Below are 25,803 nucleotides of genomic sequence, written 5' to 3'. Positions count from 1 at the left end.
AGTGTAAAGATTTCCCAATGGTGAATGACAGTTAAACTTGTTAGTTTTGAAGAAGGGAGTTAAATGATTGCTGTTTTGAATTAATGCATGTATAGTGGGAATGGTGAATGCTAATATAAAATGCCAGAATGTCTGTTTGGACAAAGTACATGTTAATTGTTAATGTCTTAGTTGTTGAAATCATGTTGAGGTCAATTAAAGAACAAGCCTATCAGGACTCTATAATAATGAAAACACTTCATATTCTCCTTTTATTTCCGTTGTGCCACACACATACAAAATATTTAATAGATGATCATGAAATTCAGAGTTTCTTGAGAAAGGTTTTTGTCGAGCCTGCAACTTTTGTTGCAGAAAGCTCGACATAGGGATAGTGATCCGGCGGCGGCGGCGGCTACGGCGGCGGCGGCGGCTACGGCGGCGGCGTTAGCTCACTTCTTAAAAGCTTTATATTTTAGAAGGTGGAAGACCTGGATGCTTCATACTTTGTATATAGATGCTTCATGTTACGAAGTTTCCGTCAGTCACATGTCCAATGTCCTTGACCTCATTTTCATGGTTCAGTGACCACTTGAAAAAAAAGTTCAAATTTTTTGTAATGTTGAATTCTCTCTTATTATAAGTAATAGGATAACTATATTTGATATGTGTGTACCTTGCAAAGTCCTCGTGTCTGTCAGACAGTTTTCACTTGACCTCGACCTCATTTCATGGATCAGTGAACAAGGTTAAGTTTTGGTGGTCAAGTCCATATCTCAGATACTATAAGTAATAGGGCTAGTATATTCGGTGTATGGAAGGACTGTAAGGTGTACATGTCCAACTGTCAGGTGTCATCTGACCTTGACCTCAATTTCATGGTTCAGTGGTTATAGTTAAATTTTTGTGTTTTGGTCTGTTTTTCTCATACCATATGCAATAGGTCTACTATATTTGTTGTATGGAATGATTGTTAAGTGTACATGTCTAGCGGGCAGATGTCATGTGACCTTGACCTCATTTTCATGGTTCAGTGGTCAAAGTTAAGTTTTTGAGTTTTGGTCTTTTTATCTAATGCTATATGCCATAGGTCAACTATATTTGGTGTATGGAAATATTTTATGATCTTTATGTCAGTCGAGCAGGTTTTATTTAACCGTGACCTCATTTTCATGGTTCATTGCACAGTGTTAAGTTTTTGTGTTTTGGTCTATTTTTCTTAAACTATAAGTAATGTGTCAACTATATATGTTGTATAGAAGCATTGTTAGCTGTACCTGTCTGCCTGGCATGGTTCATCTGACCTGGACCTCTTTTTCAAGGTTCATTGGTCTTTGTTTAGTTATCTTGGTTAATGTTAAGTTTATGTGACAGTTGTAATAAAGCTTAGCTTTATACTTAGGACTATCAACATAATATCAATGATTAGTATAGAAGGCGAGACATTTCAGCGTGTGCACTCTTGTTTTAATTTTGTTGGCTTTTCTTGGTCACAGATTTCAACTTTGAACAGTTTAGACAGGATTTGATAGATATGGCTGAAAGTTATGCTGATGAATATTATGATGTAAATTTGTGCAATCTAATTGAAAACAGCTCTCGTTTTTCAATGCTGTAAAAGACTTAAAGTAAACTTATAAACTAAATTTACCCAGTTACATCCATTTAACTTTTTGAGTATAAAAAAAGTCAAACTGGCCAATGATTGTGTTGAGCCTGAGTGTTCATTCAGCACCAAACAACAGTCAGTTATATTAATACAAATTTGTCTTGACTCTGTTTTGGTTAACATCAGTAAAGGAAAATGCCAGTCATTGAGTGAATTTTATTTCTTTCAAGACGTAATTGAGTAGGTGGTGTCTTTTATACAGTGATGACAACAAAATTATCACAGAAAATGAAATTAGATTTCAAAATAAGTGTTACTAGTCTTTTAGATATATTGATAATAAAAGTTCCATGATATTGCTGTTTAATTTTCTTATTGTTCTATTTAGAATATTAGTAATAAAATATAGACATTATTTAGTTCATATGGAAGTATAAAGGTTTCTCTATTTTGAGCAACTTTGACATTACCTGTAACTTCAGAAGTATTGTATTTTTAATTAGATATTGATAAGTTAGAGACCAGTAAATAATTGATAAATTTATCAAAAAATACCGCAAATCTTGAGGGCGGATGGGAAGAGAATTTTTATATGTAAAAAAATTGGTGGGATGCACACAAAATTGGAGCTATGTTTATTGAGTTATTTTCAAATAAAGACATTTTTTTCCATCTGATTAGTTAAGCCTTTTTCAACTGATTTATATGATTTTTATACGACCGCAAAAATTGAAAATTTTTTGGTCGTATATTGGTATCACATTGGCGACGTCGTCTGCTTTGTCGTCGTCCGAATACTTTTAGTTTTTGCACTCTAACTTTAGTAAAAGTGAAAAGAAATCTATGAAATTTTAACACAAGGTGTATGACCACAAAAGGAAGGTTGGGATTGATTTTGGGAGTTTTGGTCCCAACAGTTTAGGAATTAGCGGCCAAAAAGGGCCCAAATAAGCATTTTCTTGGTTTTCGCACTATAACTTTAGTTTAAGTAAATAGAAATCTATGAAATTTTGACACAAGGTTTATGACCACAAAAGGAAGGTTGGGATTGATTTTGGGAGTTTTGGTTCCAACTGTTTAGGAATTAGGGGCCAAAAAAGGGCCCAAATAAGCATTATTCTTGGTTTTCGCACAATAACTTTTGTATAAGTAAATAGAAATCAATGAAATTTAAACACAAGGTTTATGACAACAAAAGGAAGGTTGGGATTGATTTTGGGAGTTGAGGTCCCAACAGTTTAGGAATTGGGGGCCAAAAAGGGCCCAAATAAGCATTATTCTTGGTTTTCGCACCATAACTTTAGTATAAGTAAATAGAAATCTATGAATTTAAACACAAGGTTTATGACCATAAAAGGAAGGTTGGGTTTGATTTTGGGAGTTTTGGTCCCAACAGTTTAGGAAGAAAGGGCCCAAAGGGTCCAAAATTGAACTTTGTTTGATTTCATCAAAAATTGAATAATTGGGGTTCTTTGTAATGCTGAATCTAACTGTGTATGTAGATTCTTAGTTTTTGGTCCCATTTTCAAATTGGTCTACATTAAGGTCCAAAGGGTCCAAAATTAAACTTAGTTTGATTTTAACAAAATATGAATCCTTGGGCTTTTTTGATATGCTGAATCTAAAAATGTATTTAGATTTTTGATTATTGGCCCAGTTTTCAAGTTGGTTCAAATCAGGATCCAAAATTATTATATTAAGTATTGTGCAATAGCAAGAAATTTTCAATTGCACAGTATTCAGCAATAACAAAAAATCTTCAATTGCACAGTATTGTGCAATAGCAAGAAATTTTCAATTGCACAGTATTGCGCAATAGCAAGAAATCTTCAATTGCACAGTATTGTGCAATAGCAAATATTTTCAATTGCACAGTATTGCGCAATAGCAAGAAATATCTAATTGCACAATATTGTGCAATAGCAAGAAATTTTCAATTGGAGTTATCTTTCTTTGTCCAGAATAGTAGTTGAATCAACTTAAATCATTGTTTTATACAATATACAATGTATATTCACTTTTACTACCAACTGATAAATTAAAACAATCTTTACCATTCAGTGATAACAAGCACTTAATTTATTTTACATTTTAATATTTTATGATGTATTTAAATGAGTAGTTATTGTTGCAAACTCCATTAGAAATTTGAATTGAGATCAGTTTTGGAAAAAGGGAAAGGGGGATGTGAAAAAAAAGGGGGGGGGGTTAAATTTTTCTCATTTCAGATTTCATAAATAAAAAGAAAATTACTTCTAACATTTTTTTGAGAGGATTAATATTCAACAGCATAGTAAATTGCTCAAAGACAAAAAAAATATTTTACGTTCATTAGACCACATTCATTCTGTGTCAGAAACCTATGCTGTGTCAACTATTTAATCACAATCCAAATTTAGAGCTGAATCCAGCTTGAATGTTGTGTCCATACTTGCCCCAACCGTTCAGGGTTCAACCTCTGCGGTCGTATAAAGTTGTGCCCTGCGGAGCATCTGGTTATAGTTTGTTCTTATGTTATACTGTTATAACACTGTCCCAGGTTAGGGGGAGGGTTTGGATCCCGCTAACATGTTTAACCCCGCCACATTATTGATGTATGTGCCTGTCCCAAGTCAGGAGCCTGTAATTCAGTGGTTGTCGTTTGTTTATGTGTTACATATTTGTTTTTCATTCATTTTTTTATATAAATAAGGCCATTAGTTGTCTCATTTGAATTGTTTTACAGTGTCTTATTGGGGCCTTTTATAGCTGACTATGTGGTATGAGCTTTGCACATTGTTGAAGGCCGTACGGTGACCTATAGTTGTTAATGTCTGTGTCATTTTGGTTTCTGGTGGACAGTTGTCTCATTGGCAATCATACCACATCTTCTTTTTTATATTTAGCGTGTCACCTAAATCTCATTCATTTAAGGATATCCTTGTCAGGAGAGAATGGATTGGTGTGAACAGAAAATCAATTCTCTGTGTGAATGAGGAAGCATAAAACGCAACAATCAACATCTGCCTCCACAGATTTATATACAGAAAAAAACTAGAATCTTCATATTCCAGGGGGAAAACAAGAATTTTGAAAGATGATTGAAGAAATGGGATGAACTTAAAATTGTGAGATTTTACTACATAATCTGTGGTATTGATAGGACTTCCATACTCAGGGTCCAATTTGGGAAGAGACAAAATATACAGTTTCATAGAATAATAAAAAAAAAAATAATTGCCCCACCAAAAAAGCCAGAAAATGAAACAAATGTGTGCATTTTGTGTAGGATACCTTAGATAGAAACCATAGTCTGAAAATTCTCAGAAACTAACATCTCCGAGATGCTGGATTTTTGAATTGACAGCATATTCCTTATGGTGGATGACATAATTTTCCTTTTTAAGATTTTATACAAATATATGGTTTATTTCCCACCTTTTTTTGGAAGCTACATAAACAATGTTTAACTGATTCCTCAATATCAATTCAAAGCTTGCCCAGTTAGAATATAAATAAAGCAATTGTAATCATTCAGATTGTTTCCAGTTTACCTATTTGCCTATCATTAAAAGGCATTCGAAATTTGGGATTAGTCACACTGATATAAAACATAGATTTATTGAAATACTTTTATTTGTCTGAAAGCTTAAAACATGAAATGAAAGTTAAATTGAGAATGTTTCAAATGATCTATTATCTCCCTTTGATTATTTCAACAGTTTATGAAATGTGACTTTGTTGTAGACGATGAGAGTTATAAATTTTGTAGAATACCCTTCATCGTTAATGACTCTTCAGCTCCAAACTGATGTGTTATTATTATCTCCACCATTATCTGAAACCAACTAAGACCAGGAACACAGCTCAATCACTTTTAGCTGAACCAATGGCACTAAGGATTCTTATGAAGACTGCAAAATGAAAGTCACAATTTAGTGCAAGAAATATAAATTTACTTGGCTTGAAATGGCGATCATAGTGTTTACCGTAATCTGCCGTGTATAGTATGCAGTTATGTAAACACAAGACCCAATTAATATAACATTTGAAATCTTCAAAATTCTTTAGTTTGTATTTTTGTATGAATGAATTTTTAAGATGTATATGTTATACAAGTGTTTGTTTTTGTTTTCCTCCTCTGTAGATTTTCAGATTTATTTGTTATAGATTGATATTTGATCAAAAAGGAAATAAGTTTTATGGAAAGCCAAAAGTAGGTGTTCAGGAAACCTGATCTTGAAAGACCTGTGTTGATATTTGACAACCTTTGTAGATGGACTTCTTAGCCTTAACCTTGCAAAGGGAAAGGATAAAGCAGATAAGTTAATAAATCGCTAAAGCAAGGTTTAAAACCTAAAAAAAATAGAGACTTCTATTGTATTTTTTGGTTAAAAGCCCAAGAGATGTTTAGATATTTTTCTGAAGCTCTCCTTGTCTAAAGGTTTTTCAGTATGACTGCCTTATCATTGTTTTTAACATTGTTTGGTTTATGTAATTCCCTGCCCTTAAAAGAGTGGGAGTATACATTAGTCATTTTGACGTAAATAGTAGTATCAATGTATGAATTAATAAGTCTGTTAAAGTCTTTTATAGTTATCGTCCTTAACATCTGTTTAAAAGGCAATATGTACAGTATGTGATATCAAGTATAGAAATCATATGTGACAAACCTTTTAGGTGTTGACGTGATAAGTCATAATGGAAGACCTAAAAACCAACAAATTATCTCACCTTTTAAAGCATCAAACTTTTTTTTCACTGAAATGCCACCAAGTCTTGTCCAATAGGTGATGTATTTGAGATGTATGTTAGATCAATAATGTTACATTAAATTCTGTCTACATTATCCTGCAGGTTAAATAGTATATGGAGTGTCTTCATTGAGTCTTTCCTTATCTGGTATCAGGCTACAACTTTTAATAGAAAATTCATAACAATGTTCTAAGAAATTAGTGGGGGAGTATTTGACTAAGTTCATTCATTAATCAGAGTCAATACAGTTTTCATTGTAATATTAAGGAGATTTTAATGGAGACATAAGGTAATTGTATTGATTAAATTTTATAATTAATAAAAAAACGATAGTAAACACAATTTGAAGAGCCTTATATTATTGGAAATTAATTTTGAAGAATCATGATCATTGTTGTCTTGATTATAAATGCCATATTAGAGGGCAATAGCTGCTTTGGCAACATGAAGAAATATCAAAACACATCAGGTAAAAAAATGAAAATAGTCTTTAAGGATTTCTTATACAGAAAAGAACAAATCACCTGGTAATCAAATGCCAATGATTAAAACCAATCCTATTTAAATATAACAATGGATTTAAGCATTTCATTGACAATTAATTTTCAGTTATCTAAATTTGAATGTCAGAATTAAAGAGGATTAAATATCTTTAAATGTTCAGCAGAAAAGGGGGGAGATGTCTTCTAGTAAGAATTTGGTTTTCTAACTAGTGATAATGATTTTGTATTCAATTAATGTATTGTATTAATGCTTTACATTTCACCTTAACATGTAAGCATTATTTCTGTGATGACATATTATACATTAAAAAAAAAGATGCAGGGCCAGGAGTAAAAATAATACATAATATAGGGTTTGTCTAAAAAAAACAGAATTTTGACAAGTAGATCCCATCATGGAGCCTGAAATAAGAATCATATAACTTAGTCCAGTAAGATTTGCTTTCATCCCTGATAAAGTCAGAATAACTTCTCCAACAAATGTACTTCAGTAAGCAGTAAACAATGAAATATGATAGCAATTACCAGGAAAATGGTTAAATATTTGAGAGTAAAATCAATAGATTGTTCATGTCAGGACTAAATAAAACTGTCCAAATATCAACTAATCAAGTCATATTTGTGTTAAGATCATCATATAATGAGTCAGCTAACATGATGAATAGTGCACCATGCAAGTTATGCAGTTGAAATGAAAAAAAAAAATACAGGTATTGACTTAATTCTTTGTTCATCTCAGAAGGTTAGGTCAGTTTTACAATAAATTGATCTCATCATATAACAAAAGATACTGAAAGCTAGTTCAAAGCCAATTGTAACTAATAAATGAACCCTGTTCTCCCAGACTCAAGTATAATATCTGGTATTATGTCCCTGAACTTACAAAATTCATGTTTTTCATTATGCACTTCATGCTTAAAGACAGGTCATTCTAAATACTTCATCAGATGTTTATGAAACTTTGTACATTGTTCAATGTAAGATCCAAATATATATATAAGTTATAATAGGAAAGGCATAATGGTCAGTGGTCAAATCCTAGAGTTATGCCTTTTGCACATCTGATACTATATAGTATTCTTTTTGTGGACTCATTTCCTATTACATATTTCAGCAGATGTTCATGAGACTTTGTACATTGTAATTACTTATCCAATGTTGATATTAGTTGGACCTTCTGGTCAGAAATATGTCCCTTTTTTGGCTTAATAACTATTTTGATTTGTGTGTCACTGATGAGTCTTATGTAGATGAAACGCGTGTCTGGCGTGTTAAATTATAATCCTGATACCTTTGATAAGTATTTTTGTGCTATGAATTTTTTTAAATAATATTCAGTATGCACTTTGTGGACCCATATTCGCCTACTTATTTATTTATTATGATAACATCCCAACTAGTTGAGAAGTTGACAAATACAAGAGTTATGACCCTTTGAACACATTAAGTGTTTTATACCAACAAATTATAATAGAAATCTGCTTTAAATTATATGGCAATCATTGCTCTAAAACTAAACTGTTATAAATAAAATCTATATTTTAGACTGACAAAAAAAAGGAGTGGGAAGGTATTTATTTTGCTGTGCTGTGCATGTTTCAAAAATAAATTCCTGTATACTCCATAACAAAATCTAAATACATGCTAGACATTATAGACAGATATATCTTATATATCATGTTCTTCAATATAGCAGTAGCATTACTGATAATGAAAGTAGATTATCCTTTTTACACTAATCTTTAGATATTGTTATTATACGACCGCAAAATTTGAAAAATTTTTCGTCGTATATTGCTATCACGTTGGCGTTGTCGTCTGCGTCGTCGTCGTCGTCGTCGTCGTCGTCGTCGTCGTCGGAATACTTTTAGTTTTCGCACTCTAACTTTAGTAAAAGTGAATAGAAATCTATGAAATTTTAACACAAGGTTTATGACCACAAAAGGAAGGTTGGGATTGATTTTGGGAGTTTTAGTCCCAACATTTTAGGAATTAGGGGCCAAAAAGGGCCCAAATAAGCATTTTCTTGGTTTTCGCACTATAACTTTAGTTTAAGTAAATAGAAATCTATGAAATTTTGACATAAGGTTTATGACCACAAAAGAAAGGTTGGGATTGATTTTGGGAGTTTTGGTTCCAACAGTTTAGGAATTAGGGGCCAAAAAAGGGCCCAAATAAGCATTATTCTTGGTTTTCGCACAATAACTTTAGTTTAAGTAAATAGAAATCAATGAAATTTAAACACAATGTTTATGACCACAAAAGGAAGGTTGGTATTGATTTTGGGAGTTTAGGTCCCAACAGTTTAGGAATTAGGGGCCAAAAAGGGACCCAAATAAGCATTTTTCTTGGTTTTCGCACCATAACTTTAGTATAAGTAGATAGAAATCTATGAAATTTAAACACAAGGTTAATGACCATAAAAGGAAGGTTGGTATTGATTTTGGGAGTTTTGGTCCCAACAGTTTACGAATAAAGGGCCCAAAGGGTCCAGATTTAAACTTTGTTTGATTTTATCAAAAATTGAATAATTGGGGTTCTTTGATATGCCGAATCTAACTGTGTATGTAGATTCTTAATTTTTGGTCCCGTTTTCAAATTGGTCTACATTAAGGTCCAAAGGGTCCAAAATTAAACTTAGTTTGATTTTAACAAAAATTGAATCCTTGGGGTTCTTTGATATGCTGAATCTAAAAATGTACTTAGATTTTTTATTATGGGCCCAGTTTTCAAGTTGGTCCAAATCGGGGTCCAAAATTAAACTTTGTTTGATTTCATCAAAAATTGAATAATTGGGGTTCTTTGATATGCCAAATCTAACTGTGTATGTAGATTCTTAATTTTTGGTCCCGTTTTAAAATTGGTTTACATTAAGGTCCAAAGGGTCCAAAATTAAACTAAGTTTGATTTTAACAAAAATTGAATTCTTGGGCCTCTTTGATATGCTGAATCTAAACATGTACTTAGATTTTTGATTATGGGCCCAGTTTTCAAGTTGGTCCAAATCAGGATCCAAAATTATTATATTAAGTATTGTGCAATAGCAAGAAATTTTCAATTGCACAGTATTCAGCAATAGCAAGAAATCTTCAATTGCACAGTATTGTGCAATAGCAAGAAATCTTCAATTGCACAGTATTGTGCAATAGCAAATATTTTCAATTGCACAGTATTGCACAATAGCAAGAAATATCTAATTGCACAATATTGTGCAATAGCAAGAAATTCCAATTGGATTTCAATTGGAGTTATCTTTCTTTGTCCAGAATAGTAGTTGAATCAACTTAAATCATTGTTTTATACAATATACAATGTATATTCACTTTTACTACCAACTGATAGATTAAAACAATCTTTACCATTCAGTGATAACAAGCACTTTTTTTACATTTTAATATTTTATGATGTATTTAAATGAGTAGTTATTGTTGCAAACTTCATTAGAAATTTGAATTGAGATCAGTTTTGAAATAAGGGAAAGGGGGATGTGAAAAAAAAATTGGAGGGTCAATTTTTTTCATTTCAGATTTCATAAATAAAAAGAAAATTTCTTCAAACATTTTTTTGAGAGGATTAATATTCAACAGCATAGTGAATTGCTCAAAGGCAAACATTTTTTTTAAAGTTCATTAGACCACATTCATTCTGTGTCAGAAACCTATGCTGTGTCAACTATTTAATCACAATCCAAATTTAGAGCTGAATCCAGCTTGAATGTTGTGTCCATACTTGCCCCAACCGTTCAGGGTTCAACCTCTGCGGTCGTATAAAGCTGCGCCCTGCGGAGCATCTGGTGAAATATGTGAGGATGGTCATATGAAATATCATCTTTTGTGGTTGTTTTAATTCTGCAAAGCTTGCAAAAATAATACAATAACCAAGGATTGTCTGTCAGTATAGTAGTTGACCATCAAACTGATTCAGTATTGTCTGTCAGTATAGTAGTTGACCATCAAACTGATTAGGATTGTCTGTCAGTCTAGTAGTTGACCATCAAACTGATTAGGATTGTCTGTCAGTATAGTAGTTGACCATCAAACTGATTAGGATTGTCTGTCAGTATAGTAGTTGACCATCAAACTGATTCAGTATTGTCTGTCAGTATAGTAGTTGACCATCAAACTGATTAGGATTGTCTGTCAGTATAGTAGTTGACCATCATACTGATTCAGTATTTGTAGGTTAATATTGAATATCTTGTTAAATTATGAAGGAATGGTATTGGTAATATTCTGATTAAAGTCTGTGTCAAAGTTTTTTTTAGTGTCTACATCATTGCTCTGAACTCCAAGACTGTGAATTATTATAAACTAAGCATTTAAGCAAGTAAACTAAATTATGAGATATGTAAATGTGAACATTATAATTGATACAATGTTAATTGTTTATTTAAAAGATCAATCATAATCAATGTTTTCTATATTAAAGATATTTTTTGTATTATATGTTTGGATTTAAGTATACACAATGATATGTATTCAATCTTCTATTGACAAATGATTTAATATAAACTTGTTTTGTGATGATGTTTTTAGTACAAAACTATATATCAACAGTAATTAAGAAACTGATATAAATTTTGAACATTTTAAAAGATGCATACATGCCTTTTGTTTTTTCAGAAGGAAAAATTAATAAGAAAATTCATTTGCATAATAGTCTGTGTCTGGGACGAAATAAAGTTCAAATTTCAGATATTCACAGAAATTAAAACATAAGGATTTGAAAATTGTTAGTTCTAAGAGATAGAAATCCATATAAACAAAAAGAGGTTCAAATTTCATGGAATTTGCAGAAACGAACATGAAGCAATAATTCAGTTGGTCAGAAATACTTAAAGGGAAATTCCGCGATTTTTTACTTATCATCTAATTATGTTCATCTTAACATAAAAAACACATTTGCAAAGTTTTAAATTTATATTCCTTCTAATAACGGAGAAAATCAAGTATTTGTAACTTTTTTGGTTGAATTCTCGAGTGGGTCGTGACGTATTAGCCCGATTTATTGAATTCTGGGAAAAAATAAAATCTGTTTAACTCTTATAGCTTATCGACAATATACGTAATTAAAAGCGCACAGCTGACGAATGGTCGTAGTTATTAACCACAATATAATAATGAACGAAAATGAATATGCATATACCGTTTTGTATTCATCGAATTAAACTCCTATAAAATTATATGTCTCTGTCTCTAGTAAATGTTTTTGAATAAATTTAATTAATTATTGTTGAGATTTTATTCATAAAATATTTATTGAACATTTTTACTATTTACTTGTCTATTTACCGTTATTGTTTTGATAATCATTTCAATGCAACTAATGTGTGAGCAGAGTGTGTATATTATTTTGTAAAGGTCACTGTATATTTCTCGGCTTGAGGTCAATTCGTTTACCTTGTAGCTATTTAGCCGCAGGTGTGAGTTCAAGCGTACACAGGTATAAATGTTGTTATTTGGAAAGGATATACAGAAAGGATTAGAAAGAGTATGATGTCACGATGTTAATACACTAAGATTTAATACACGATGAGAATAAAGATTCAATAATTAAATTGTGTAAATTAATTGAAAATAAAATTCAGATTCGTAAATCCGAAAATGTATAAAAATAAAAGGAAACAATTTTTGATTACTTTCTTAGCGGCAATTGGCGTAAAGATTCAAATATGAAGTAAAAAATAGTAGTTTTAATCTTTAATAAAAACTAAATGCAATATTACCCAATTTGATATACCATTGTACATCTGTTTGATATCATTGACTTTACCGGAATTTCTTAACTTGTATTCAAATCTGGCTGTGTTTAAATGCTAATGAAACTATTGCAATTTTAAAGTTTTTAATTGACAAAAAAATACAACATACATGGTTTTTTTTTTAGTTTCTTTTTAACATTTTATTCTTACATAATTAAATTCATTTGACAATCATTTACACGAACTTTTTGTGAAAAAATACCAATTATCTAAGCTAAGGCATTATTTTTTTTAAAGGATTTTTGAGGATTTTTTTTTAATTCTATGATAATAGTTGTGCAATGTTGAACATGATAGCCGTCATTAATCCAAATAAGTAATACAGTAGTTGTAATAAAAGTTATATTTTAGTCATGCATAACTGATATTGACGAATTTAGAATAGTTCATCCATACATCGTTGTTCTTAAAACAATCATTATTAGTATACATGTAAGTTTCCTGACGTATAAGAGCCATTGAGGATGAGCTCCAGAGAAAGCAGACTAGTAGCGTTTCGTTCGTTTGTTTGTTGGGAAAGGAGAGGAAATGCAACCGCTTGTACAGATAAACAACAGAATTACCATACAAGCATTTATAGTCAACACAATCAGAAACAGTTCCCATCGTTAGACGGGGAATACGAAGGCTTTCAAGAATGAACAAGTGACATGTCTAACTCGAACAGTTAGAAAACGGACTATCGACATCGACCGCTTGTTCTTGATAGTTGAAATTGTATGCATATATACGTATACGTTTATGATAGTGATGAGTTCTTGTGTCTGACAAAAACTAAATTCCTTCATGGTTATATCTTGCCATACGTTTATATTGGTTTGTAAGGTGATTACTCAAAATCGTTATTTGAAAATCCTGTTTGTGAGATGTATATTCATTTCAATACAGAAATTTCGTCTATATATTTCACAAGTGTATAACACGGAGAAGCTTTGAAGGTCCATTACTCCCATTGTGTTTGGGTGTGAACCATCGATGTTGACAGCAATATCAAAGAATAAGATGATGATGGTAGAAAGAACTATGGGCGTCATGTGGCAAATATTACATGCATATCGGACAATGAGTTGTCAATCTGTATGAAAAGATTTCCAATACAACCATATTATTGAGAAGGAATGTTTACATGCTATACTCTCGTACTAGTATTACAGGGTTCTTGTGGCGTTCACCTTAGACACACATCTTTTTAACGATGTTTAAAAAAAAGACAGAACCAATTTAATGTCATATTTCCCTATTTTTTTAAATATAACTAAAAGTCTTTCATCTGACAAGAATACCCCTATTTAGCGGACAAGTAATTTTTTCTTTTTTCTGTTATTGAATACCAAGAAAAAAAATAAATCCCGAAATTAATTTGAAACTTTGATACTCAAAAGTTTCCCAGCAAAATATTCACATCCCTTCGGGATAATTAGTGTTCGTCCAGTGGCATATATAACAATTGTGATGACGAATTCCTTCCTTTGTTCGAGAACAATCTTATTGAAATATAAATCTGTGATTTTACTATGTCCACAACTTCAATGTACCAAAGCAAAAGTTATACATCGACCTGTATTTAAATCAAATTGGTTTTCTTCTTGTTCTTCTGGTATACAATAGTCTATCGACATTCGATGATTACATACTGTTGGCATACGTGGACTAGTCTATTTACAACACTTTTACCCCTATTTATTCAAAATATATGTTTTTTTCTTATGTTCAATGTATACATGTATATATTTTAAATTGCGCTATAGTTCCGTAACTTTCTATTCAGTTGTATAAACGAATCGTCGGCAAGTGCGTACATATTTTTAAATCAGTATTTCTGGTATGTTCCAATCTGTCCTTCACTTTTGACAATGAGTATATATTACATTTTCCCAAATTCACCCTGGGAAAAAATATTTAAATAGATTTTAATTTCCTCAAATCTTATTTTTTGGGTATTATTTATATTTTTATGAATAATATTCTTTACACCAGAAATGTTATTTATAAACAAGCGTATGAGTTTGGTAATGACAAGTAAGACAGAGTTGTATATTATACATCTGATAGTTCAAAATGGAAAGTTAAATGTTATCAGCCGTGTACACTGATCAATACCTGCAGAAGTGAAACGATGCGTGAACTTGCAAGCCCGACAGGAAATCGCTTGAATACCTGGACGTGTCACCTCACACCCCTCACAATACCTTTGGAAGTAATACCTTTAGCCATGCTGGTAATCAGAAGAGGGAAGATAAAAATTTATTTGAAAACGGTTTATTACTTTAAAGAATTATGAACAAATTAGATTTTCGAAAACAATTTTCACGGAACACTTATTTATGATTTCAACTTTGACTTTTCACCTAATTCCAATATCAAGTTTAAAATCAACAGACCATGGTTAGTTAGTCGGATAAAACAACCGTACGATTGACAAGATATCGACACGCAATTACGACTACATCGGTTACTGTAGTTTTGTTTCTTTGTGGTTTATAGACATATCGTTTCATTAATCGGGAAAGAAGGACAAAATGGCGGAACTCAGAGAATTAATACTCTAAATTTAAAATCGATGGTGATCGCTTATCTCGCGGAATAAGACTTTAATATCTATGAATTTGAGCATTTTTATACAGAATGAACATAATATCAATTTTTGATTTTTTTGCGAAGTTTCCCTTTAACAATATATATAATAATCATCTCTAAATGGGAAATTTAAATTTATTTATTCTGTGATAGAGTGGAATGTAGAACTTTAATGAAACTATTCTGTCAGCTGCCAAGCACTAATTTTTGACATGCCTTGGATCAACTCCCAAATTGTCTTTTTCAACATTCTTTTTGATGTTGAAAGCTTCATGTTTTCTAGATTTTGTTATGGATATACATTGGAAAGGATACATGTATTTGATTGGTAGGAATATGATTTTAATTTCTTTCATTTTATCAGTAGATATAGTAAATAGATGGGATGAGCAGTCTTTTGACATATACTGTACAGGGAACTAGTTTTAATGGTGATTATTGCCTGTCCCTTTCATTGACATATACTGTACAGGGAACTAGTTTTAATGGTGATTATTGCCTGTCCTTTTCATTGACATATACTGTACAGGGAACTAGTTTTAATGGTGATTATTGCCTGTCCCTTTCATTGACATATACTGTACAGGGAACTAGTTTTAATGGTGATTATTGCCTGTCCCTTTCATTGACATAATGGCTGTATTTGTGTCATTATTCATTGGGTTGGTTTCTTTTGATGAACTCTTTCAAATCTTTCAAATATTTCAATACAGATTTATGATATATTTTTTTTTTTTTTAGTAAATCATGGTACTATTTTTTCTGACTGACCTTATGAACTATTGTTGCACTTCTTGTGGGACAAGATAGCCTTTTGCAATTTGATATTTCCAGTGACATATTTGAGGGGATGTTTGAATACAAAAAAAACTATTCCTGTGGACCCTTACAAGTGTCTTTTACAGTGGGCTGTTGACACCTGCTCATGGTTAGGGCTATGTGTAATCCTGTTACATTTTCTTTTAAAATGTGTCTGTATAAAGCTCAAATCATATAATCCAGCTGAATATGGTTGGTGTCTGTCACAACCTTCTAATGCCCCTGTCATAGCAGAGGGGGCATTAAGTTTTACTCATGTTCATCTGTGTCCATATGTCCTGCAATTGTCTCATCTCTAACTTTAGTTTGCCTCAACCAAATGCTATGAAACTTGTACACAATGCTTATTACCACAAAGAGTTATGCCCTGTACAAATGAAAAAAAAAAATGTTAAATTTCTCGTTTCCTCTCTTTTACTTAAGTTTGTCTCAACTAAATGTTATGAAACGTATGAACACACAATGCTTTAATTACCACAAATACACAGGTCAAGTTTGAACTTTTGTGGCATGACTTTTACCAATTTAGTGTTATACCCTGTTACAGTTTCCTTTTCTCTTTTCAATTATTTCCCATTTTGTCATCCACATGCGGCATAATTAATGTCATGCCTTAAAAATAAGATTGAGAATGTCTCAAAAAACAACAACCTGATCAATGAGCAGAAAGCAGCCCAAGGCCACCAATAGTCTTCAATGCAGCTAGAAAATTCTGCACCTGAAGGCTAATTCTTCAAGGTGTTAGATTTGCACAGTACAGTGAGTGACTTGTAGTTGTTCTGGATTTTGTATTGTTTTGAAAAGATGTGAATAATTTCCTTGTACCAGTATAACGTAGATATCATTTAGAAACAGGTGTTTGTAGAAACCATGAGAAAGGCTGATTACATTATCTTGTAGGTTTGATAAAGGTGAAGTTGATTAAGATAAAAATATGTCTATCCTTTAATCTACATGCTTGATAAGCAACAAGTCAGTTACAACCAGTAGATTAGGGGAGGTGATTGGACATACCTTTTATACCTTAATCTCCTTCCTTTGTAATTGTTTATTTATTGGAACTTTGCATTTATTTTTCACCTGTCTCGATTTCAGATGTTTCAATTTTTCTTTTATTAGAAGAAGCTCAATCTTTGTTTTTATACCAGTTGGACCTCAGAATAGGAAATAAGAAGTGTACTGATACTTATTTGTTCCTCAAAAAAGTGTCATATATATACTGTCTTGTAACACTTGGGGGAAAATGTCTCCATAATTGTAGGAATTTTTGCAGCCCGATATAATAAGAAAATATGTCATGTTGAAATGGGAATAAATATACATTTCTGAAATGTTCATAATCGAAATGCTTGGTTGTTCAGGAAGAAACTCTTTTTAAAAGAAGATACCACTATAATTTTCTACAAGAAATAAGCTATAAATTGAAGAGTTTATTATTATATATATACATGCTTTATATTTCTTTTACTTAAGTGAAACATTGGTCCTCTTTTTAACAATACTTAGGATACAGTTTGACAGCTGAAATGTGTAGAAGTGTCAGTGTGTTGTCTTCTTGTACTTTAAATGACAGTTTTAAACACACTTAGCTTTTCTTGTCCTTTCGTTCCAGTGCTGAAAATTGATTAAATCTTTGTCAAGGAAAATCAATTTTCATATCAACTTGATTATTGCTGTATCCATGTATAAAGGAAATAGATATTCCCAACTTAGACCTGATCAGAATAGACTTAATAAACAAGTGACTAATTGTCTACAGTCATGTGACTACCATTTCTATTATTATTGTCAGTATCTTTATTCCTTTTGAATGCAAATTGATAATTTGAAGAGGTAGTGGTTACCTGATAAGGTTAAGATTTAAGAGGTTATATGTTCTAAAATTATTACAGAAAAAAAAGAGAAAATTATATTTCTTTAAAAAATAAAAAAAAAAAATAAAAGCATAAGACCTTTTAATGTCTTGACAACTGTAAATAGGAAGAAAGGTTAATAGCAAAAGAGATCAGGAAAACAAGAGCTGCAAAACTGCCAAAATGTGAGAAATTGTTGGATTATTCCTTATTTGAGTTATAGCTGATGTGAACAAATAATGATATTTTACTTTTTTCAAAGTTCTTGCCTTTTATCCCAAATACTCTAAAAGACATTTTGAGTAGTGAGAGATTCAGGCACTTATGAGTCTCTGGTCATTGTTTGTAATTCTTTGAGAGAACCAGCAACCCATGTTACCTCATGAAAACTGACAATCCTGTTCTTTTTCATACCCTACCAAGAGATTTTTTCTAAGAGTTATGCCTCTTTGAACTCTAAATTTGGCCTTGTGATAGTGCAACAGATTTCATTGCAACTCTGTGAATCCACACAGATTTTCAGGAAACTTTGTAGATAATAAGAACATATTATGTAGATATCAACAGGAAATTATTATTCATTTTTTTCTTGAAGTTAAGCCCATTCAAATATAATATTTTAAGGCCTTAATATACTGCTGCAACAGCTTTTCATCGCAACTTCTCTGAAACCACAACATAGTTTCATTGCACTTTGTAGATAATAAGGCCACATTATGCAGATCTGCATGTTCACAAGAATTTTTATCAGTTGACTTTGTTGGAGTTTTAAGTCTCTAAAACTTAAAAATCTGGGGTTATTTTGTTTGTCAAGTTGCAATGTTGGGGCATGGGGTATGTAAGAGTGCTCATAAAGGATCTTTAATTTCTAATAAGCTGAAGGACAGGCAATTGGTGAATCTTTAGTCTTTTATATTAACTTATAGCAGAAGTAGGAGCCTCTAGATCTTGTATTTAAAACTAAATATATGTTGGTAAATCATCTTATGAATGAAAATATGTATGTCAATGGAATACTTCTGGCGTACTTTCAACAAATCTTAATTGTTGTATTAAGTTGGTAAATCCGGATAAGGCATGAAAGGTCAATGTCATTTTAATGCTTGTCTAAACTGCCTTAACTGGATTATGTAACGGAAATGCATTGTGGTCACAAGACATATTTGAAAATTCTATAAGCCTGGGTCATGATTATTCATATTACAGAAGGGAAATATAAAGTAAATAATTCATATTAGTGACTATGACTAAGGTATTGATTCAAGATACAAGCATACATAGTAAGGGAGATAATTCCTCCTGGCTTGTACCTAGAGAACTTTAGTTGGCTCATAATTCAGACATTTTAATATTAATGTAGAAGCAGTAAACTTCTGATCTTGGCTATAAAAATATAATTTATATGTTTTATAGTCCTTTTACAGGAAATTAAAGTATCAGTAAAGTGATAAAATGTCTAGCCTCTAGATAATGGTTTCAGCATAATGTGTGGAATAGAGAGTATTTGTCACCTCATCATTTTGTTCACATTTATATTGTGTTCAAACATTAATAACTTAAATGAAAATATGGAAACCTAGACTAAAACCAGAAAATATGGCTGAGAATGCAATTCTATGAAAACATTTCTTAAATCTGTAATAATTTACTTAGAAACCTGAGAACTGAACACAAATATAAGGGATGGATTTTGACAGTAATTTCTTGCCTGTTTAGAGTTTTATAAAGAGACAAAGATCTACAAATAATTTAATTTAATGAAATTCATGCACATAAATGTGTTGTGTTTCTGTGTTTTGTTTTATAGACTTATGAGTTTCATAATTCCACAAATGTTCATAAATAATTGCTATTTTGATTTCAGATTTTTGATGACTTCAAGGCTTTAGGATAAATCCTGACTAAGATTAATGTTTTATAATGAGGAGCATATTTACTAGATGAAAGCTATTATATATTTACTTGATAAATTGATAAATATGTAAACATAACCTGAGGTCAAAGATTATATCAATGTTGGTAAACATGTTTTGATTTTTATGTAAGCAATATGTAAATTAAGGCAGCGACTGCAGAAAGAAATGAAAATGACCTCTTTTGGCTGAGAAAATGGTTGATTAAGCAGACTACATACATAAGTTAATAATAAAATATATCAGGGACAAATTGGGTTATAATTATCATTTAGATAGTCTTTAAGTTTATTTATAACTGTATGGTATCACGATGTTCACACTCTGTTCACAGTTGACTGACATGGAATGTAAGATATTTAATTCTTGACCAGATTTCTCTCCATCTGTGGTTTTAAGGTCTAGTGGATGTGAAATAAGTTTTAAGTTTTATAATAATAGCCATCATTATCAGATATTAAAAGATCATAGAGTGTTATGTAAGGTGATTAGACAACTGACCAGGTGTAACCCTCAAGTTTTAGGGCAGGAGGACAAGTTCTTAATCAAAACTGTCAGTGACATTTTTAGTGGAGTTTTTGGATGATTAATGGGACTTTAGAGTGACATATCTACACATATTGTTTTTATATTGCTTTAACAATTTTGATAGCTGTGATTTATATGGGTATTATATATTTATATGGTGTGTGATCTGATCACTGTGTTCTCATTTTGTCCACTTGGTAATAGTCATATAATTCAGACAGGAAAAGGTCAGCTGACCTTATGCTTCATGATGTACCTTGGAACTATATATAATTAATATATACCAAAGTGTAATTATACAATGTGGTGATAAATTAACATACAATTATTATCTTGGACATATAACTTGGGATTTTATTGTGATAAATACAGGAACTTTTTTTTGGGGTTTTCAGAAAATAACATTTATTGAGTGGTTAATTTGTTGAAGAAAAAAATCTAGCCTAGTGGTTTGTCATATTGTGTAATAGGATTACCTTAATATACTTCAAGGTTCTCTGCAGTAAAGAAGTGTGTAATCTGACTCCAAGCAAAATAAGTATAATTCTCAATCTGTATATCTATTCAGATAAACACACAGAGGGCAAATTATTGGCAGAATATTTGTGAATTTATTATAAGTGAGCTCTTGGTTTTGAAGGGATCCAGTGTTGTTGATTAAGAAGTCAGTGGTTCTTTAGGAAGTACAATTAGTTAAAAATAAGAGAGTGAGTTTTGTAGACAGTTTATAAACAACAAAGTATAAATATTCTCAAGTTAATTAGAAGTAAATTATTACTCCAGACATAAGGAACACTGTTGAGAGGCAGAATAGAAGTTTCACACCTCTAGTTCAAGTACCTTGTGAAAAATTGAATATTTTATGAGGATAATAAGCCTGAGATGGCTAAGACATGAATGTCTACATGAACTTACATGAGAAAGACAAATTTTCTCATGTTTATAGGCTAATAAATTACATCTGTCAGATCGAGGGAATTTTACCAGGAGTCAAAAATCTAGGTTGCGTTTAATAGTGCAGTATTGTAAATAACATTATATTTTCATTCATAGCGAATTAAGTGGAACATTTACAGTGACAATCATTTATAAAACTTTTCATTAAGGATATACTTGTACATTAAACCACAACAATTTGGCAAAGGTGTGCCATTTTTAAAGGAAGTTGGCTAAAGTGTCATATGTTTGTTTTTTGAGGACGAGATTGACTTTAGTTCTAAATGAAGTGTTCTGATGTGAATTACTTTGCTCCAAAAGTGATGTGCAGCATTTGTATTGAAGAAACTTATGCAGGTTATGGAGGTGGGTAACTGGTTTTTCTTTTTGTTTATTAATATATTTATTTGTTTGTAAACAGTTCCAAATGAACAGATGCTATTAGTTCTGAATGTTGTGTACATTCCTCGCATATTTCCCATTGGGGTAAATTGGGAAATTATAATTTCCTTTTGGCAAGCTTGCATGAAAATTCTTAGTAATCAATTACATAATAATGCAGATCTATTTGAGTACACTAGGGAATCTCCCCTGGTAAGTTTTAACAGAATTAGCAACTCATTACGTAATTGGCTTTACCCTTAAAAAATAAACAAAAAAGTCAAAAATAAAATAACCGACGGCTTTTATAAGATGCAAAGTGCATTTGAGATATTTTAGAAAATTGTTTTGTCATTTTTAAAAATGTTAAGATAGTAATTTTATCCTGAATTTAGGTTATTTTTCATTATTTTTTTTAAACTTTCAAAAGATAACTGCAGGAAGCAAATCTTAATAATATTTTACATTATTGCAGTTTATTAGTTCATCTATTAGGTAACAGTTCAATGCATCTATTAGGTAACAGTTCAATGCATTTGGTATTAGGCATAAAGTACTCTCATTTTCGGTATTTATATGTTATTACTCATCCAAAAATACTTAAATGCTTAGAATTAATGTATATTTTGTTTAATTCTGTATTTTCTGGTTGAAAAATAAATATATATCCACTTGAGGAAATCTATTTAACAAAGAAAAATTCAAGAATTAATAACCACCTTTTAACTCCTGCCTACGTAAGACAAATGTAAGATTCTGAGATATTTCTCTGCAGACTAATTAATATTCTTGTATAAAAGCTCTGTAAATGACCAACTAACAGGGAAATATATGTATTCTTTTTACCTGAACAAAATCATGGTTGCTATAGATGTATAGATCTATTGATAGAAGGAACTGAATAGGACAGTTATTTCCTAGATCTGTAAGTTTGAGTGTACTGCTTCACCTCAATACAGTTGAACATCTTTGTCATAAAAAGCTTATACAAGAACATCCAGATTATGCAAAAATTGTATGTAAGAGTTAAGTGTATCTGGACTTAGTTAACGAAAGGTGTGTCTGTATACCTACCTATATCAATTAACTGTAAAACAGATAAAACTTCAAAGGCTCAATCTGTAACATTGGCCAACTACCAAAAAATGTGGCACCATTTTTTGTTTTGCAATATTAGTATAGGAAGTATGATTCAGTATAAAATTGTGTGGTTTTGCTTGTCTGTATTGAAAATTATTTGAAATAGAAGATTGCAGTTTTACATTGATGGTGTAAACTTTCAAGATACAAAAATTAAACCCTATAGAAAGATTCTGAGTATCGACAGCAGTATTACAGTGACTTTTGTGGAGGTTGCAGTTGGACAGTTACAAAGTTTTTTTTATTAAGGTCTTGTGCAAGAAAATCCCTCTCTTAAAACTTTGAGAACAGTGTTTTAAGGAAGAAAAATTAAGAAATTCCTCATATGTAATTATTAAAATTCTCAGTGCATTTAGGCTTTTCGTTGAAAATTGTCTTAAATAGTTTTTGCTGAATTAACATTTTTTTTTGATAATATAACTTTATTGCAAAAAGTGAAACCCTAATGGGTTAAAATGCAAACATAATATACACAAGTGACAAGAAACATATAATACATGATAAATGTTTTAAACATGTCAAGTTAATAAAGATTACTAAATTTATTTTATTTTTTCTCTTGAAGTAGATAGAGTGAGTGATGGTCAATCATCAAAATTGTCTATAATATCAAAGGAAATACTTGAACTTTAGTCTGGTTTGACCTACTTATTATTTTAGTATAAGTGTACCTATAATTACTGACTCCGTGACCTCACTTGAACTCTGATGGATAGTTGTCTCATTATATATATCTTTATTGCAAAATTACACCCATAAGGGTCGAATACATACAATCAAACAATTATACATTTTAAATACAAATAACATAATAAGTTCACCAGATGGTGAATCAGAAAGCAAATTTCATTTCGAAATCAACTTGATATGATCTTGTCAGTTTTCATTGTGGTCAGGGGTTATAGTAATCATGAGTATTACTTTGGTCAGGGTTGTAATCAGGAGGATTTTTTATGTTCTCAGATCTGAGGTTTGTTTGTGAGATTTGATATGGTCAAGACTCTTCAATGTGAGTTTTGATGGTAGTAATGAGCTTTTATAGCTGACTATGTAGTGTGGGTTTTACTCATCATTGAAGGTTGTATAATGACCTACAGTTGGTAATTTTTGTGTCACTTGGTCTCTGGAGAGTCGTCTCATTGGCAATCAATATAATACCAGTCATCTTCCTAATTTTATATAAAGGGTCTGTGACCAAGAGTTCTGCTGTGTCTGTCAAAAGTCAGGAAAAATAGAAAGAGTTAGGAATAGTAATTTCTTGGGACCACTGCATGTATGACAAATGCATGATTGACATAGAGTTCAAAATCTTACACTGGATGACTGGAAGTCTATTATAAGAATATTCCCTGTATGAAACTTTTTTTTTTAGGTTATATGCAACTTTTTATAGGTTCTATTATGGAAATTTAAGTGTTGAAGGAAACCTCTTTTAGGAAGGTGTCAATGGTTTACATATATCACCTGTCAGCATAAGAGCCCCTAAAGCTCCTTGTACCTGTGAAAAAGAGATATCACAGCTGAGTTAAACAGCACACATTCATAACCTTATAATCTTGTCAACACCAACTATCATTCACTGTAAACTTAAAGCTTTAAAAAACAAATGCAATAATTATCTTATAGAATGACAGATTTATAAACAAAGGCATAGTTTACTCATATACTAACTCTGTGATCAGCAATGCATGCAACTAAATTTCCCACCTTTTTCATAAATAAATTTCACATCAGTACTAAAATATCAAACTCAGTAACATTTGTACTGATAATTTGCATTCTGACCTGCTCTCTTCTGCAAATGTCTAAAGTTTTTTAACTGATCACCCCAAGTACAAAAACTTATATTTAATATGTAAAGACGATTGGATTGAAATCTAAGAATTACCTATGGTGTGGCCTTAATAAAAGGATTGGAATGAAATCTAAGAATTACCTATTGTGTGGCCTTAATTAAAGGATTGGAAAAAATCTAAGAATTACCTATAGTGTGGCCTTAATAAAAGGATTGGAATCAAATGTAAGAATTACCTATGGTGTGGCCTTAATAAAAGGATTGGAATCAAATTTAAAAATTACCTATGGTGTGGCCTTAATAAAAGGAAGCTCTGTAGACAGACATGATGATCTATATACATCCTGATAACTAGTGACATGATAATTATAATAGGCCTGTATACCAGTCACTACTACAGCTCATTAAATTTTACAACATATTGGCTTTTTATAAGTCTTTCTTGGAGTATGCTAACAGTAGTGACCAGATGATCAGGATCATAGTAGGAGTAATTTATATAATATAGGAACTCCTAAGAGGCTTTAGGGAGTTACATACAGGGAATAACCTGTACATAAAGGGAAACAACCTGTACATAAAAGGAAATAATCTGTACAGGAAATACCTTTTACATAAAGGGAAATAACTTGTACATAAAGGGAAATAACCTGTACATAAAGGGAAATAACTTTTACATAACAGGAAATAACTTGTACATAAAGGGAAATAACATGTACATAAAGGAAAATAACTGGTACATAAAAAGCAGAAAAACTATACTCAGGTATTATGTTGTCAGAATATACCAATGCTGAAAACATTATTAGTAAACTGGAGTCACAACATGACAATGCTTAAAACTGTGATACTGGTTTTATGGTGTCACAACATAACAATGTTGGTGTTATGATGTTAAATTGGTACTATGACTTCAAAATATACCAATGCTAAAAACAATACTGAAATTATGATGTCCAATACTGGAATTATGATGCCAAAAAGGGGCCAAAACAAGCATTTTTCTAGTTTCCAGACAATAACTTGTGTGTATTGTATGGTTCTCTCTAAAATTGTACCACAATGGACCATATAACAAAGGGGATGCTGGGATTAACTTTTGGGTTAATTGCCCAAAATATGTAGGAATTAGGGACCAAAAAAGGGCCAAAAAGAAGCATGTTTCTAGTTTCCAAACAATCATGACAATAACTTGTGTTTAAGTGTATGGATCTCTCTGAAATTGTACTACAAGTTTCAATACTTACAAAGGAAAGCATGGGATTGAGTTTAAGG

The 25,803-nt window shown here is 31.3% G+C and overlaps 1 protein-coding gene across 5 annotated transcripts in view; it reads left to right on the top strand.

Annotated features, from left to right (window-relative positions):
* Nucleotides 1–25,803, top strand: part of LOC143067284 (fibronectin type-III domain-containing protein 3a-like) — a 111,619-nt gene that overhangs the window by 24,769 nt on the left and 61,047 nt on the right. The window contains exon 1 of one of the 5 annotated variants that reach the window (XM_076240415.1): nucleotides 20,204–21,578. The exons of 3 other annotated variants lie outside the window; for them this stretch is intronic. In XM_076240415.1, the coding sequence (XP_076096530.1) occupies nucleotides 21,497–21,578 (82 nt within the window). In that variant the 5' untranslated portion in view covers nucleotides 20,204–21,496. Of the gene's footprint in view, nucleotides 1–20,203; nucleotides 21,579–25,803 lie in introns of those variants that run through there. One more of the 5 variants, XM_076240416.1, reaches the window with a different exon arrangement.

This window comes from Mytilus galloprovincialis, chromosome 3 (genome assembly GCF_965363235.1).
Source record: "Mytilus galloprovincialis chromosome 3, xbMytGall1.hap1.1, whole genome shotgun sequence".
Lineage (NCBI taxonomy): Eukaryota > Metazoa > Mollusca > Bivalvia > Mytilida > Mytilidae > Mytilus > Mytilus galloprovincialis.
Note: the sequence above shows the minus strand (reverse complement) of the source record. Positions and strands in the feature narration are given on the sequence as shown.